Source organism: Cydia strobilella, chromosome 5 (genome assembly GCF_947568885.1).
Source record: "Cydia strobilella chromosome 5, ilCydStro3.1, whole genome shotgun sequence".
In the NCBI taxonomy this organism is placed as follows: Eukaryota; Metazoa; Arthropoda; class Insecta; order Lepidoptera; family Tortricidae; genus Cydia; species Cydia strobilella.
The window spans coordinates 22,220,514-22,238,313 of record NC_086045.1 but is presented as its reverse complement, the minus strand read 5'-3'; the positions used below and the strand labels follow the sequence as shown (position 1 = coordinate 22,238,313).

Here is a 17,800-nt window from a genome sequence, read left to right as displayed (position 1 = left end):
GTCTTAAACTTTAAGTTTTCAGTTTAAAGCCTGACCAGTAATATATGATCATTGTCAAGAGGGCGCTGTTGTTGTGCATGTATAGGGTGACAGTTCAGTATAGTATGAAAAAAATAGTTCCAGTGAAATTCCGCAACATGGCGCGTGATCATATATTCCTGGTCAGGCTTTAAATGGTATAAAATTCAGTTATAGATTATATACAGTGTCGGAGTTAACCATAAACCTACCCTACGTGCCAAAATGTTATAACACCTGCGAGGAAAATAAGTTTGTAATACAGGTGAAGGCAACTGTGTACTATATACGTATATTATATCTACCAAAAGGTGTTCTCATTTATGTAAGATGCTTAACTTTTTGACACTACAGTTTACTACTATACCCCTCGCGTCGAAAGCTGGTCCAATTTTTTATATGGAGTACAGTCTGGCATAAAAGAGTAGAAATTAAAAAGAGGCAACACTGTAGTGTCGTCCCTTTCAAATCAATCTAAGAAAATTTAAACGATCGAACTGTTTTTATGGAAGCTTTACAATCCAAACATATTCCCTTTCCAACAGACATCCCTTCCTTTCTTATTGATCCTGATCTTTATAATATCTTAACCTGCTTCATCTTGCGTAATAATATAAAAGTATAGTTTATTTTATATTTTACCACATTGTATTTATTTATTTATTGTGTACCTGACCTGACCACTTTTTTTTTGTTATTCCAAATTCCGAATTTCCTTTATTCCTTTCCGCGTTATTTCCTACCCTTTTACATGACGTTGGCTACGGGCAACACCGCCCTCAAGTCCACCAAGAAGAAAAAAAAATCTAAGAAAAACGGGACGACACTACAGTGTTGCCACTTTTTAATTTCTATTTTTTTTTTGCCAGACTGTAAAATATTTGTAGACATTTTATGGTAGCTTAGCACATTATTTAGAAATGTAACGTTAAAAAGTAATAAAAATGCGGTATATTTATATTCCTTCAATTTTTTTTTAATTAAGTGCATAAAAAAAGGCTTGAACTAACTGTCATCCTCATACTACTGTACAGAAAGGACACTTCCTACATAACCGAAGTTTGACAGCGATTCAGGGACGAATCTTGCTGTCCCTTTCTAATGTATGACACTATCCCTTTCGGCTATTTAGGGTTGTCAAAATTCAAGTCATTATCTTATCTGTAGTCGTGCACACAAAGGGACTTCAAATTGTGTCAACCCTAATAATTGCTTGGAGCAATGCTCAGCCGAACGGAGCCGAGAATACCCGAAACGAGGAGTGTCACCCCACTGATTCAACGCGAGAGGTATAGTTTATATTATATATTTGTCAATCGATCGACTTGATCCTCAGGCAGCCATTGAAGACGTGGCGTAAACCATGAAATTGTTACCGTAATAATAGTAACCGCACCAAGGTCGCGGTGCGGTGCGGTAGTGTGTTACGTTATAAGAATAGTTTGGTTTATGGCGCGTACACACCAAGCCAATGAACTCGAACGAAGGGGCTTCGCTGGCCTTTGTTGGTCCTGTCTGGCTAGACGGTTTAGCAAACACCAACGATCGTCCATTGTTACGGTTCGCCGAAGGCCCATGACCAAACGCTTATTTGAAAATATTGAAAAAAAAAAGTGATTTTCCACCAACTCGGCAGTCGACGGACTATCAGTCGTCGTCCATTAAGGGGCCCACTGACTATCAGTCCGCCGGACGATATCGGCCTGTCAGTTAGGACAAAAATTTGTCAGTTCCGAACAACTGACAGGCCGATGTCGTCCGGCGGACTGATAGTCAGTGGGCCCCCTTATGGTGCGAATTTGAGCCGGAACGGGCGGCAACGATCCTTTACCATCATTCGCTTGCATTCGTTCGGTTGGTATGTGGATGTGTCACTGAAGGCAAACGCTGAATAAGTGAATACCCTTCGTTCGATTGGGTTGGTTTAGCGTGTACGCGGCATAAGATATCTTTACTGAACCCATTCCACTCGTTAATGAAGAAACAAATTACATAATAAATAATAACATAATGTTTGTATAATAAATACTCATACTATCATGTAATATATGTAAAACGACATTGATTTAATTTTTATTTTACTGTAACTAAGTTATATCATATAAAAACCGAAGTCTTGCCTATTCAATTCAATTCAGGTATATTATGTGTGTAAAATTAATTTGAAATTGGTAAATGTTACATTTAATGGCTGTCAATAAGTAAGAGCGCGAAAGAGATATCGCTTTCTCGCTCTTACTTATTGATGCGTCGCACAATGACCTTGGTGCGGTGCGACGGTGTGTTAGGCCCTTAAGACTCAAATGTAATATTGAAACCTTATATTAGAGTTTAGAGTTCAAGTACCTAATAGGTATTTATTTGCCGTCCTTTTCAAAATTTATTTGTTAAGATGCTTAAAAATACATTGAAATCATTAAATTTATAATACCAAAGATACATTGATTGAGTATAATACATAGTTACATACCTATTATATGAAGGAGAGGTACTTTAACTTGCTAATAATTTTATCTTGTTTAATTTTCCAAGTCTTCCTTAAATGAAGTAAAGCTGGCACCAAATATTCGTGAAAATATGTCCTCTTTTACAATATGTTTAGCCTTAGGTAATAGCAGAATGTCCAATAAAACAAACTTAATTGGTCAAATAAACCTTTTTTTTATTTCTACCTCCTTTGAACTAAACTGATATGCCGAATTTAGAAAGAGTAATTTGGGGTTAGGGGTAAATCTCTTTATGAGTTACAATCTTGTCGAAAGTAGTAATCTAAAGCTTCCTCCACACTCGTGCGCAAATCGCGGCGCGAAGCCGCGAACGTGAGTGTGGAGTCTAGTTTACTAATCAGCGAAATCGACTCCACACTCGCGTTCGCGGCTTCGCGCCGCGTAGTCTGGAGCGTCCTTAAGAGAGGAGTCTAAATTTGACTTATCTTTCTACACAGCCTACCTATACTAATACTCTTAAACTATTTTCACGAAAAAGTGACACCCAACCCAAATTTTTAATTCTGGATTTCACCACTTATCTAAAATATCTAGATTCTAGATGACTGGCAGTCCTCAACAGTGCGTTTCTCTAGAAACTTCCTGCCTCGCACAGCTAAACTGCCTACGGCATTTCCGGACGGATACGACCTTCAAACTTTTAAGAAAAGAGCGTACTCCCATCTTAAAGGTTGGCAACGCACTTACAACCCCTCTGGTTTTGCGGGTGTTCATGGGCGGCGGTATTCGTTTACCATCCAGCGATCCGTCTGCTCGTTTGTAAATTACAAAAAAAAAGTTCAGAAGCTACTGCAACAATCGCTTTGTGTAGTCGATAAAGGACAGTCCAGACGGGATGATCAAATCGACCGATGTGACCAAAAAATAAACTGGCGCCCATCTCCAATTCATACACCAATTTTAAGCCACTCCAGACTACGCGGCTTCGCCCCGCGATACGCGCATGAGTGTGGAGAGTCCTTTAGATTTATGGTGATAACACTCTAAATGATAAAAAAATGCCCCCAAACGCGAATACTAGCATCACAAATTGGTATTCTTGCGTCCACCGTTGTACATACTATGTCTATGTGACAAACTGAATTTACAAGTGCGACAGAGAGGCAACACGTCTCGCGCGCCTATGCGCGAACGTGGTTCGCGCATAGATTAGTATATTAGTGGTATATTACTGCGGTAGACCCTCCAACGCGCACGGCTCCCTATAGGGAATATTACGCGAAAATGCGCAGGTGGCGCCACTACCACAATCTAAGGGTCTATTGCGAAACAAGAAAATCGAGATTTCGTTATCTAACATCTCTGTCACTCTTGCATAGTCGAGCGATAAAGAGGCAGATAGTGAAATTTCGGATACGCGTTTCCCGGTAGGCCCTCTGTAAACAAACAAATATTTTATTATCTCTGAAAACTTGTCAGAATCAGAAACATGTTAAAGGTACAGTCATGGTACAGTATGTATAAGTTACTCTATGGCACTCTATGGTTGGGCCTTTGCCCAGCAGTGGGACATTATAGGCTCTAATAATAATTATAAATGGTTTACTAAAAAGGCTAGTCCTGCATTTTGGTGGCAGAACATTGCAGTAATATTGGTGTTTGCGTCCGCACCACCTGATTTGATCAGACAATTTAATCAGATTGGCGAAAAAATTGTTCCCGTCTGGACTGACCTTAAGGTCATAACACACCATCGCACCGCACCGCGACCTTGGAGCAGTTCTAGGAATAGGTAGTACTGGCGTGGGCTTTCACACTATCGCACCGAACCGTCAAAACGGTGCGATCCTACCTTACAGACTGCCGCACATGTGCGCCAGTGTTGCCACGTGTCCCATATTTCCGTTCCGTTCCATGAAAAACATAGAAATAGAAACTAGAACTGCTGCGCGGCGCGAAGCCGCGAACGCGAGTGTGGAGCGAGCGTAGCAGATCTGCGAAATCGACTCCACATCCGCGTTCGCTGCTTCGCGCACGAGAGTGGAGGGGCTTATGAAACCGATATGCGCGTCACGACACAACACAACACGACACGTCAGACAAATGTGAACCGGGCTTAATACAACTTAGGTTTAAACTGTTATTTTCTCATAAGCGCGCTCCAGACTACGCGGCGCGAAGCCGCGAACGCGAGTGTGGAGTCGATGTAGCTGATTAGCGAACTAGACTCCACACTCACGTTCGCGAATGAGGGCTATCGTTTTTTTGCTCACCAGTTGGCGCCTCTGTTGATGGTGGTCCAAAAGACTAAAGAACAGCTGTCAGTCATTGAAGTGACAAGTGACATTTGACATTTCAAACTATGGAAAAGACCTCCATCTACACTAGCGCCCCTAGCGGCGAATTCATACGCGTTAGCCCTCATTCGCGCCGCGATTCGCGCACGAGTGTGGAGGACCCTTTAAGAATACCTACATAATATTCACTTACACGAGAATTTCATTTTTTTTTCATGCAAAATACATTTTATCGGTGAGCGCACACTTAACATAACAAATAACTTAATACTGTAGGTACTGTAGGTATTCTGTATTTTATTTTTAATGTAGTGTGCAAATTTGATACATTAAATTTGATTAACATACTAAATTTAACTAAATACACTTTTTTTGTTATTGTCGGGTATATCAATAACTTAACTCAATAATTTGATCGACTCAACACGCTGACTACCTATTGATTATTATATTTTACTGAATGCAAAATCTAAACGCAGAAACAAACGGAAGTAGCGCCAATATAATTGTTATTTAAAAATATTGATTTGCAATTCAAACTTCCCTTTTAATTTTTATCAATAATTATACAAACTAGCAAGCTGAGCTGTGAATAAACATTACTCCTGTTTGTGTATTAATGATTTCATTTCTATAAATATTTCAATAGAATAAATAATAAAACAAGTAAAAACTTTTGTTCCATCTTGAGGTTATATTGTAGATGGCGTTGCCTAGCTTGTTGTGCGGTTGTTCGAGTTGTTCGACGTTCGTTCACAAGTAAAATGGCGGCGATTAATGTGAAAGGCGAAACGTTGTCTTATTTCTGGTTGTAAATAAAGTAATTGGTAATCTGAAACGTTGTTATTGTTATACATAAGGAGGATGAATAGACACAAAGTGGAATTTGCAAAGTGAACAGTTATAAGCATTGAAAAATCCAAGTGATTCTACACAATAGACCAAAACCCGTCGCAACGAGCACTCGAGGCCATATTTATGATGTTATCTGTTGTGTGAGCGTCCTCCGAAAGCACATTGATAAATGTTTGCAGAAAACTAAGGCGATGGTATGTTTCCTTAACACATATTCACACACATTCATGCCCATTTGTAAAAGCTCTTCTCTATTGTTCGAACATATTGACGCTTCCGCGGCGTAGCGGCGGATTATTTTTATTTCACAACTTGATGCTAATGATTTTGGTTTTTCGATTAACCATGATTGTCTAAAAATAAACAAGATTTAGCTACTTATTCCAATAAGAGCCGTTTAGATCGTTTCATATTTTGTAATATTGTTTGAATGTTTTTTTTTTCAGGGGTTTTGTTTATGTGAAGATTGAATTGAACATCATGACATCAAGTGCTGCAAATTAGTGTTTGTAAGAATACATTGACGTGTGCTACAAACTATGGATGAAAGTGTGGACTTCTACTGACATATTACATACATTGACACTTAAAATAACATCACGGAGGTGGTAATGGATCCAGTAGGACCATGGTCAGCATATGCTTCGTACAATCGATTAGCAGGGGTTCAGGCTGGTGCTGCGAGTGGGGACTTTCATCATCACCTCACAAGTGGTGGTTCAGGCCTAAGTGGTCAGTCAGTACCCTCTACGACCAGCCAATTGTTATTACAAGCAGCGCACACAACAGCCTCTTTGGCAGGGCAACTAGGTTCTTCGACTGCCTCACCCTTCAACCCTGGAGGATTTCTATCCCCCCCTGCTGTAGGGTATGATGCAGTGTTCTCACCACTATTTCATCATGCCAACCCAAAACCCGCACACTATAGTTCTTCACTTCAAGCTCAACACCGGCAAGTGATTGCTCAAGCTCAGGCAGCAGTTGCATCAAAGCAGTCTTCAGTTGAATCTGAGCTTTCCTCATTGAGAGAAAATTATTCTCATCAGACACTAGCGGCACAAGGGACAGCTTCCTTCTTTGATCAGTCATCTACACCAGGTGGAGCTGGTGGACTAAGTTGGCAAGGGAACAACCAACTACCAAGCCCGTTTGGTATATTACCCCATGAGAGTGTAGTGCCCTCATCACCAAGTCCAGCCACAACAAAGGCGTCTGCCACTTATGATAATTTTAATGCACATTTTGCTGCTGCCCAAACCCTCAATAACCACCTTAACTCTCAGATTTCCAGTGCTGGTAAACAAAGCAATAGGTCAGGTTCCCCGGCGACTGCATCTAAGCAACTGGCTTCATCGACATCTTCATCAACATTTTTTCAATCACCTTCAACATTTGGAAGTCAGACTGATAGCGCATATAGTTCGAGCAGTGCAAAGAGTGGACAACCTTCGTCACAGCAGGACTATGCTGGAAGTAAGTCTTATTCAGGTTCTGCAAGTTCTACTACCCATTCACAACAATCATGTATTGTGTCAACTCCAACAGTGACATCCTCCTTATCCTCTCCTAGTAAGGATTTCCGCTCCTCTTCCAGCTCCGCTTCCAGAACCTCTTCTTCTGTTTACAACTCACAATCACCTAAGAATTCCAGTGGTGAAAAATCTCCAAGACAGTCATCCAGTAGTACCAGCAATTTTGTGTCTCCCACTACTAAAGCGCCACAAGTACAGACTAAAGCACAAAGTAAAATATACCCTGAGTTAAGTAGCGAACAAAGGAAAAGTTGTGAATCTAGTGATAAGCTTCAGCCCCAATCTTCTCCTATAAGTTATTCTATAATGGATGCTCCAGGCAGACTCAATTATAGTAGTAGTGTTACTACTCCTTCCAAATCAAATAGAATTGGTGGTTCTCAATATTCCTCAACTCAAAATTCAAGCTTTAGGCATTATCAAAGCGGAAATAATGTTGAATCTGATTATCATGTCCGAGCTAAGAGTAGTTCTAGTACAGACACGGGATATTCCAGTAGTAGTTCGCAAAATGGGCCAGATTGTAGTGGGGCTGCACCCAGAAGACCTAGTCCTCTGCAAGCACCTGCTCAAACTTCTCCGTTAGGTCATGGATCTAGTCCGGCGTATCCTATGTATCATAGTCCTATGAACTCCACTAACTCGCCTCAACAGCATGGGGATCATTACAGTAAGGTCAATAGTACGGCGCCTCGTTCCCCAATGGATGCGTCGGTTTCTAGGCCTTCACCTCAAAATAGTCATGTAGCTTATCCTTCAGTTATAACTAGGGCATTAGGTATTGAGCAAAGTAAAACGTATTCAGAGAATCGCTATGAACGGACTTCCAATCAAAGTTCAACGCCAGGACAAACCTGTTGGGATGGCGACCGTCAAGCGTCCAGAAAATATTCTAGTAGTAGTAACAGTAATAATTATAGCAATAATGGATTATCTGAAAGTAAAAATACTCATAATGAAGAAACTGTTTCTCAATCTACATCACATAGGACGTTAAATTTAGCAGAAAAACAACACACTTATTTTGATGGCACTAATGTAGCATTACAAGATTTATCTAGCTGTCGTGGCGACCCCATGAGCATAGTTAAAAATTTACAAAGCTTACAGCAAAGTTGTCAATTACAAGAGATCAAATCCAATAAGAGTCAAATGCCGGTTAGTGCTCCAACAAAAGTGACACCTCGTAGAAAAAGTACTGAAAAACCGGTCTCGCATAATATGAACGACATCTCAACCGCGGTAATGGCAGATTATCTTGCTAATAGGATCCCGCCCCCCGCTCACAGCTCTACTCAACAACAGAATGGTACCTACTTTGACTTTGAAAGATGGAATCTACCACCACCTCCACCCAAAATGTTTCCCGGTACCTCTGCATTCGGTTCCCAAGCAAGTCTTCACGCCACAAATTTTAACCAACACCAAGCACTTGCCATGCAGCACGGCCATGCACTGACCTATTTCCCTCCTTTCCACTTAGGTCCTCATCCTGACTTCCAGTCATCTGTGGAGTTAACACCGTTGTCGTCATTTAGTGAGACTCCACCTTCGGCTTCCTCGTCATCTTTTTCAACACCCGAAACTCGTGAAGAGGAACAGCCTAAGGTGGTAGTGCCTAATATAGAAGAAGAACTTGGTTTCCTTGCAGAACAACGGGGAAATACGTCTTCGGTAGCACCCTCTTCTCAGCAGCAGAATCTAAACAGCACTTCACAAGACGCTACTTCAAAAATAATGGAAAAAAAATTCAATGTGCCAGTCACGGGCCCAGGATCTGGTTTCATGGCTTCTTATTTGAAATTTTTACAAGGAGAGCGTGACACCTCTCCACCGCCGGCCGGCAGAGGCGCCAGAAAGTCTACTTGGTCGCGAACTACCACTAATAATGCGAATAATAAAATTTATCCTCATAATGACCACGTCAAATGTGATGGAAATCCCGCTCAGAGTTCGAACGGCGCAATGGGAGCGAACGTAATCAATTCGGCAATGTCGCTAAGTAACCCCGCAATGACTGCGCCGAGTATGAGCTCGGCGGGCCTGATGGGCGCCAACCAGTTACAAGGCGCGTCATCGAGTCTCCTCGGCTCACAAGCGAAAGGTATCGAATTAGACGATCCTCGGTACTATGTGAATAAGGACAGAAAACGTAAATATGACGGTAGCGAAGAGAGCGGCTACGACGCGGAGGAGGAGGCGAGAAGGCTGAACAAGCCGGTGCTGGTAGTGCCCAGCACGCCGCTGAGCGACAAGGGCAAGAAAGGGCGCGGAGCGATGAGCAAGCCGCCGCCGTCGGCGGTGGTGGCGCCGCAGCCAGCCGCGCCGGCGCCGGCGCCCGCGCCCGCGCCCGCGCCCGCGCCCGCGCTCAAGAAGCCCCGAGCGCCGCCGCCGCCGCCCGTGGCCGCGCTGCAGGCCGCGCCGCAGCACCAGTACTATTACCAACACCAGCCCGACGAAGGTGCGTTCAATTTATTAGATTTCCACTTGAGAAGTAGAGCGCGATGGTGAAGAGCTAGCCCTGAAGCTTGTATGACAGGAGCAAGCTAACTGCCGATATGGCGGTATGTCGTGAAAACTTGTTACATTTTAACTGTGATACGTACTATAAATTTTTATTAGATGAAATCTATGAGTATTAAAATTGTAAATATTTTCGATAAAATGATTGCGTGTAATCTTAGTAGAGGTCGATATTTTTAGGGTTAGCCTGTAACAAGATTTCACTCGAATTGTTATTAATGACACATTATTAGTGCCATTTAATTGTAAATTGTAGAATTTGTGACTCTTGTCATACTCGCTACTGAAGGGGTGCTACCATTAATAATTCCAAAATCGTCGTATTATATTTTTTTATGGAATTAATACCAGTGGGTGTCTGTTGTATATATTATAATAATAAACAATGTATTGTATTTTAAAGTATTTGACTTTAGTTGGTACTTACAAATAGTGTATGCATATTCTTTGCTGTTAGCTGAAAGTGATTTTATTATAAGAATGAAATGAATTGCATAATAGATGACAGCTATAATAAGTGCAGATAATGTATTAGAAGGCCATGTCCTGACCTAAGTTTTTGTATTTCTATTTAATTGTTATTTGTTTATGCACAATTCTCAATTATTATGTAAATACTTTTGTATAATAGAAGAAAACATAAAATAAACATGAGTATAATACTATATGATGTGTGAATAATTTTAGTGTGTAATTATTCCTGGTAGCACCCCTCTCTTCGCCGAATAGGGATAACATGTACATTTCTATTGTAAAGTAGGATAAGTTAAGCCATCGATTCATTTATAAATACTTTGCTAAGTCATGATGTGAACTAGCCTTGCGATGTACATGTTACCACTAAGATGACCACTGTTCATCTATGGCAATCCATCTCCTGACCCTCCTTCCTTTAGTACTTTTATACAACAATGCAACTCTTAATTGGATACGTGCATTTTAATTTTTGCCGCATATTTCATTATTGCGTGTCAAATTAAATTAAATTTCGAAGTTCGTCTAATGCACCATAAAAAGGTAATGATATTATGGAAATATTATTTAATGCTTTCACAAAATATTTGAGATGGACTAATATGAAACTTAACTTGATATTCTAGTGGCTCACAGCACAAATTTGGGCTATGGGAGTTATGGGGCGCCGGACACTGAGAGCAATGCGAACAGGAAATTGCATCACATTAAATCCCATCAGCAGATCAGCACCGGGCAGATTGACTCCAGGCCAGGCCAGGTTGAGGAAATGCCTTATCAGGTACGACTGTCCCACTTACTTTGTTTTTAACCCTCAAGTCCATAGCTGCAACATAGGTACTTGCCATCATACTTAAAACAAAAACGCATCTCTACATTAAGAAATACGGTTCGAAAAAGAATGCCTAGACAGTAATGCGAAAATGCATTGGCCGTCTCAACCGCTCTTGACACAGCGTTGCAACAATCATCCGTCAGGGATGCAGTGGCCATTGATGATGAGAAAGTAATGCCAAATGGTTTAAGGGTTGAGTCGTTTCGTATGGCTCTAAGCCCTAAATAATTTTAAAAATATCGTACTATCCGGCAGAAAACATGAAAGGAAAAAATATCTCTCTTCTCCCCATTTTTGGGTCATTCCCACTATTTATTTTTATTTATCATTTATTGCAGACAACATTGGTCCATATACATAATAAGCATAACACAATAAGACAACAGTTGCACTTATAATAAGAATTAAAATAAAATTATGTTAAAATTAATAATAAATAAATCTTGACATTTAAATTTAATAGATTGATCATAATAATGGATACTGGTACTAATAATAATAGATTGATTAAATTCTGATTAAAAATAATACTAAAATTAAGATTAAAAATTAATAGTAGTTCATTATGCGCAGTCAAAAATAAATTTAAATGTCAACGCTAAACTACCAACCACTATACTTACCAACCACCATGTTGTCACCAGTGGTAACTGGGATTTTTTTCTCAGTTGTTACCACTGAGGAATACCTACTGGGAAGAGTTGAAGAGTAAGAAGAGAGTTGAGTTGTATGAAACATAATTTTGAAAAATAAGTCCCAGTTTTTACCACTTGGGACAGGTGGGAAAAAAATCCCAGATGTTACCACTGGTGACATCTTGGTGGTAACTATTGGGAATAACCCCCATTTTTGTATCACGATTTACAGTTTGTCGTGTTTTTGTTCAAAACTGCTATGATTATAACAAATCTACCAATGAACTATTTATTCTTTACATTAAATTTTCTACAATAAATACCTACTTGTTTGAAATTGTTGCTAAGACTTAGGTATAAGTAGTTTTCAAATTAGACGTCGTCGTCGTATAACTTTTTAAGTCGAACAAAAATAATACAATATACCCGAAGGACCGAGCCAGAAAATACCCGATTCCGCTGAGGTATATGTATATAGAGTATTTTTTTCAATGTGAGGAAATTAAAAAGAAATATAATGAAAATATACTGCAAACAATATTTGGTGACTTGCCTCAAACCGCGGCAGTAAATTATTCTTATATTTAACAGGTATTTGTCTGTAACGAAACTTATTATCAATAGTTGCAATTGGCCCTCGGCGGGATGATTACAACAATTTTTGCCTTTTTATATAAAAAAACCCGTTTTAAAGTATATGTGTGTATATGTGTCTCAAACCATAAAACCTAGATAACTAATCTACAGTACGAAGTCAACCAATTGTCAGTAAATTGTACTGTAGATAGTAGTTTTGGGTAGTCAAAGTTGTACTTAGTAACTTACCAGTCGAAATTGTCCCGCTGCACCTTATAGGTACCTATTTAAATTTTATTTTTTAACATTTTCCTTTATAAATCAACTTTTTTCCACTATAAATAAATATTAAAATATTGTTTATTAATTAATTGTTAATTAAATAATATTTTGAAACATAATTATTTCCTCATTTTAAGTGATGTGAAAAGCAGTACCTACTGTGTCACATGGTAGCTAAATTATTCCCACCTTGAGCGTCCCTTACTATTTCAGGATTCAATGTACGCCCATGCCGTAAATATGTAATTTTTGCTCCCCTGTGACACAATGTACAGTCGAAGGCAAAAATATCGATCCAGACAAATGGCTCAAAAATATGTGAACACGACTTTATTGTCCAAGGTGTAAGAGTACACATGTTTTTGAAACTTTGGGAATGTATATACAGGGTGACTTTAGCCATTGGACAAACCCTAAAATCCCACGTAGGGTTACTGCTCAGGAATGCCCTAACGTTAATATTTTTTTAATTAGAACAAAAGATAAAAAAATAAATTTTCAAACAAAAATTAATTCCAATGATCGACAACAAAAAGAAACATGCTGTATTAATCATTGGCAGTGTTTCTGACAACTTGTTCGAAAATGTGCGGCAATGATGACATTTGTCTAAAGTCAGAATCTTATTAATGTCATAAATAAAAAAGATAATCAATGAGGTCGAAGAAGGTTTCATACTATTTATTACCCCATGAGCTATTAACACATACAGGCTGCTCCAAAGTAAAAAATCGTAACCGCTACACCGGTTGTTATGATACTTGGTATACTGATTCTAAATACCCTAATGCATATGTACATTACGGCTTTGTCCAATGGCTAAGGACAACCTGTATATTTATGCCCTTGACTCACTTGACTGTACTATTGTTTTGTTTCTAGTCGGGGGAGTTTGTGGCAATAAAGAGTGAGTTAAACGAAATGTGGCCGTCTATCTGGAGAGTAGATGGCAAGACGCTGTTACAAAAATACGAGCCATTTGAAGAGAATGGTAAAGTTTTATATCGGAATATTTCTACAGTAAGTATTGTTTAGTTTTTTTTTTGTTTAGATTAGATACTTAATTTGTGTAGGTATAATAAATAATAATAATTGATCTACCAAACTGTACCTTACACCTTAATTAAGAATAAAAAATGCCCTTTGACGTCAGTATACTTTCTAATTGGCCTGTAAAAACCTTTATCCCTCATTTTACAGTATGCAGCGTGGAACCCCGAAAATAAAAAACTATACACGCAAGTGTCCGTTAAAGTTAGGTCTCAATCTCATTTGGAAACGATAGTAGAGTTAGTGAGAAGCGAACTTCAATTTGATGACTGCAATTTCATCGAAAAAAGGATGCTGGAAACTCAAATGTACCAGGAAAACTTTGAAGTCTATATACAAACCTTAATATCACACGCCCTAGATCCTAATTTTTTGACGGAAATCTTTCAAGAACAAGGTAAGAATTTCATAGATTATTTATAAAAGTGCGTGACCTTACAACTGGTTTATTTATGTATTTTAAAATTTGTTCTGAACAGGTCAGTTTATGTTTTCAAATGTATATTAATATTTGTATTTAGGTAGGTACATTTAGTCAAAATTGAAATACTATTTCTATATCGTCACTCTTTTACAGGGTAAAGTACGTGGTGGCTTTTAGTTTAAAGTAGTATATCTGTATCGCTTACACTTTCAGACGAGTACTTCCTGTCGAACGTGAAGACGGTGGACGAGGTGACGGAGTCGATGCGGGGTTGCGTGTCTAGCGCGGTGGGGGTGGGGGTGGGGACGGGCAGGGCGCTGGACTCGGCGGTGGGCACGTGGCCGGGGCTGAGCGTGGCGGGGGTGGGGGCGGGGGCGGGCGCGGGCGCGGGGTCGTGCCGCGCGTGCGCCCGGCCGGCGGCGGCGCGGCTGCTGCTGTACGGGCAGCCCTACAACCCCGCCACGCTGGAGCCCGTGCAGCCCGACGCGCGCCTCGCCTACGAGAAGGTAACTAACGTGCAACTGCAAGTCTCCTGCTCACTTTTTATTTTTGTCTCATCCAAACAAGGTAAAGTACCTAGTCGCTGTAAAGTTGTGGAAGTCGCTGTAAAGTTATGGAAGTCGCTGTAAAGTTGTGAAAGTCGCTGTAAAGTTGTGGAAGTTGCTGTAAAGTTGTGAAAGTCGCTGTAAAGTTGTGGAAGTTGCTGTAAAGTTGTGAAAGTCGCTGTAAAGTTGTGGAAGTCGCTGTAAAGTTGTGGAAGTCGCTGTAAAGTTGTGAACGAGTTGCCCCTGTCGCTCAAACGGTCCCAATCTGTAGCGTCCCTCGAGACTAAATGTTACTATACTTTCCGTAAATTTGTCTAACTTGAATTTTTCTCTCATCTACTCGAAGGTTAGCCGGAAGAGGTTTTCCTAAGGATAATTCGCCTTTGTACCTCTATTTCTGACGAAGCCTATGTTATGTACAATAAAGTAATGCTACTAAAGTAAAACAAAGCAATTGTTAGGTTTACCGCAAAACACGGTATTTGTAAAAAAGTCATTAAAACTATGTTGAAGGTTCAACAGATTATAGTCTCTGTCTCCATGAACAAATAAATATAATAAAAAAATAAAATTCATTTATTTCGGACAATTCGGAATCCATATATCACATATAAAATATAAAAATTAAAATTCAAACAGTCAAATAATAGATAAAAGCCACCCATGCGTCGCCACGCGACTACCTAAAAATTGTTGCACGCGTGATGTATTTTAATTTTATTTCATTAAAATTTTAGACTTGCTGTTTTTGACAGTAAATTTTTTGAATTGAACTTAAACCTTAGGTATATATTTCAGGAATTCCTAGTGTGCGCGACGTGTTGCGGCCGTGTGCAGCTGTACTCGCGGATATCGCACCAGAAGTACCTGATGTACGCGGAGTGCAGCAAGCGCGTGGCCGAGAAGCGGATGCAGAACCCCAGCAAGGACACCACCCTCATACTCAACGAACTGCTGGCCGACGAGGTCTGGCTGTCGCAGGTATTCACGACTCACAATATTATCTGTACATTCTGTAGAGTGTAGACACTGAGGTACCTGATGTACGCGGTGCAGCAAGCTCGTGGCCGAGAAGCGGATGCAGAACCCCAGCAAGGACACCACCCTCATACTCAACGAACTGCTGGCCGACGAGGTCTGGCTGTCGCAGGTATTCACGACTCATATTATCTGTACATTCCGTAGACACAGAGGTACTTTTTAGTAGAAAATGACACAAAACGTTTAGGTAAATGTCTTTTGACGCTCCGTCTGGCTGGCCTAGTCGGTAGGGACCCTGCCTATGTATCCGACGGTCCCGGGTTTAAATCCCGGTAAGGGCATTTGTATAATGAGCACGGATATTTGTTAGTGTGTGTTTTAGTTATGGGTGTTTTCTATTCTTACGAAAAATTATAAAAAGGGACCTTTAAACCCCCCCTACCAGTTAGCTTCACCCCCACCCTCCGGTACTTTTAGTACGTTGTGTAATATACCATTCCCTACAACTGTGCCAAAATACGCTTATACAGGGTGTCCTTGGCCATTGGAAAAAGCCGAAATGTACATATGCATTAGGGTACTAAGAATCAGTATACAAAGTATCATAACAACCGGTGTAGCGGTTACGAAGAAAATAACAAATTACGATTTTTTACTTTGGAGCAGCCTGTATGTGTTAATAGCTCCTGAGGTATTAAATAGTATGAAACCTTCTTCGACCTTATTGGTATCTTTTTTAAGATTCTGACTTTTGACAAATGTCATCATTGCCGCACATTTTCGAATAAATTGTCAAAAATACTGCCAATGATTAATACAGTATGTTTCTTTTTGTTGTCGATTATTGGAAATAACTTTTGTTTGAATTTTTTTTTTATCTTTTGTTCTAATTAAAAAAATATTAACGTTGAGAGGTTAGAGCATTCCTGAGAAGTAACCCTACTTGGGATTTCGGGGTTTGTCCAATGGCTAAGGTCACCTGTATACACGAGTTATTTCCCCCATTTTTCCTTCGTATGGTGGCCTAACAAACCTTCTTGACTTCGTGCACCTAATAATGACCCATAATATATTATTTATTTATTATTAGTGTACGGCCGAAATCAGATTTTTACCCGAAACCGAAGGGCGATGCATTGATGGTGTAAGATGTGGCAAGTCTAAGACCAATTCGTGCCTCGAATTTGACAGGTCACGCAGATGGCGCCGTATGGCACCATCCATACAATATGCGGTAACTTCGGTTGTCAAAAGTTGACGTTTGACAATTCAGGGACCACAAATAACATGTTCAGTACTCAGTACAGCGCCATCTGTTTGTGTCGAAGTCAGGGTACACGATGATTGGTTAGAGTAGACCTCTCTCGGTAGTTTAGATATGTTGGTATTGCAGCTGTTCCGCGACGTGCGGCACTCCTGGGCCGAGGCGGAGGCGTGGGAGCGCAAGCTGCGCCACGCGCTCGCGCGGCACATGGTGTAGCCGCGCCGGCACGTGGTGTAGCCGCGCCGGCACGTGGTGTAGCCGCGCCGGCACGTGGTGTAGCCGCGCCGGCACGTGGTGTAGCCGCGCCGGCACGTGGTGTAGCCGCGCCGGCACGTGGTGTAGCCGCGCCGGCATGTGCCGCTGATGGTGACACCGACACCGACACATCACTCGCAGACTACGCTACGCAGACACCGCATTATGAACCGTTTACAAAGACCACAAGGTCACTACACTTAGGTGCAATTTTACTATTGTAAAATGCTACGATTCGAGCGGCACAACTGAATTGTATTTGACACCGCTTTATACTAAAGTCTGAATTTTATTTTCACGGAATTGATGTAAACAAACAACTTACTATAATTTACCTTTTCATGATCCTTTTCCAAAATTCCGAATTACCCGTTATCCCTTATTGTATGTAATCCTTTAATTCCGTTTCCCCGTTTTACTCGTTTGGCTGAATGCGCCAGGAGCGCGATGCCATATAAAAAAAAAAACTGTCCCTGTCAAAGTGACACTTGCAGGCAAGTCGGTGGTTCTCAAAGTAAGGGCTCCCAGAAAAACATAAAAAATAAAAGCATACTTACAAAAAAAAACTACAATTTTTGAAGGCGGTTTAAATTAAAGCCATTAAAAGCGGTTACGGGAACGCTCAATCTCGAAAGTTAGTGAAAAATTATGTTTAGCGCCCCGCAACTTGGTCGCCCGGGTGAATCTCCATAGTGTAACCAGTGCAATAAATAAACTACCCGACAAAAGCAGCTTTTTCTTTTTCATTAATATACCAAAGTGTTTTGTTAAAATTTAGTTTCCTTTTAACAAAGTCAATGTTTCTTG

General features: G+C 40.4%; 1 protein-coding gene across 3 annotated transcripts; it reads left to right on the top strand.

Moving 5' to 3' along the window:
• The first annotated feature begins 5,488 nt into the window (after positions 1 to 5,488).
• Positions 5,489 to 17,019, top strand: LOC134741608 (mucin-2-like). Of its 3 annotated transcripts, XR_010127891.1 has the most exons (9): positions 5,490 to 5,811; positions 6,064 to 7,090; positions 8,801 to 9,610; positions 10,773 to 10,927; positions 13,357 to 13,494; positions 13,675 to 13,921; positions 14,162 to 14,454; positions 15,292 to 15,643; positions 16,868 to 17,019. XR_010127891.1 is itself a non-coding variant. In XM_063674451.1 (8 exons), the coding sequence occupies exons 2-8, from the start codon at positions 6,229 to 6,231 to the stop codon at positions 16,952 to 16,954; spliced, it is 4,485 nt and encodes a 1,494-aa protein (XP_063530521.1). In that variant the 5' UTR covers positions 5,489 to 5,811; positions 6,064 to 6,228; the 3' UTR covers positions 16,955 to 16,969. The 3 variants fall into 3 exon arrangements, 1 of the variants encoding a protein (XP_063530521.1); XR_010127890.1 differs by having other exon boundaries at positions 5,489 to 5,811; positions 6,064 to 9,610; positions 16,868 to 17,018; XM_063674451.1 differs by having other exon boundaries at positions 5,489 to 5,811; positions 6,064 to 9,610; positions 15,292 to 15,474; positions 16,868 to 16,969.
• Positions 17,020 to 17,800: the final 781 nt, after the last annotated feature.

Excerpts from the sequence above, each read along its gene's own strand:
- LOC134741608 (XM_063674451.1), top strand. The coding sequence starts at position 6,229 with ATGGATCCAGTAGGACCATGGTCAGCATATGCTTCGTACAATCGATTA. Across the intron at positions 13,495-13,674 it reads TATATCGGAATATTTCTACA|TATGCAGCGTGGAACCCCGA; the intron begins GTAAGTATTGTT and ends CTCATTTTACAG. Across the intron at positions 13,922-14,161 it reads GGAAATCTTTCAAGAACAAG|ACGAGTACTTCCTGTCGAAC; the intron begins GTAAGAATTTCA and ends TTACACTTTCAG.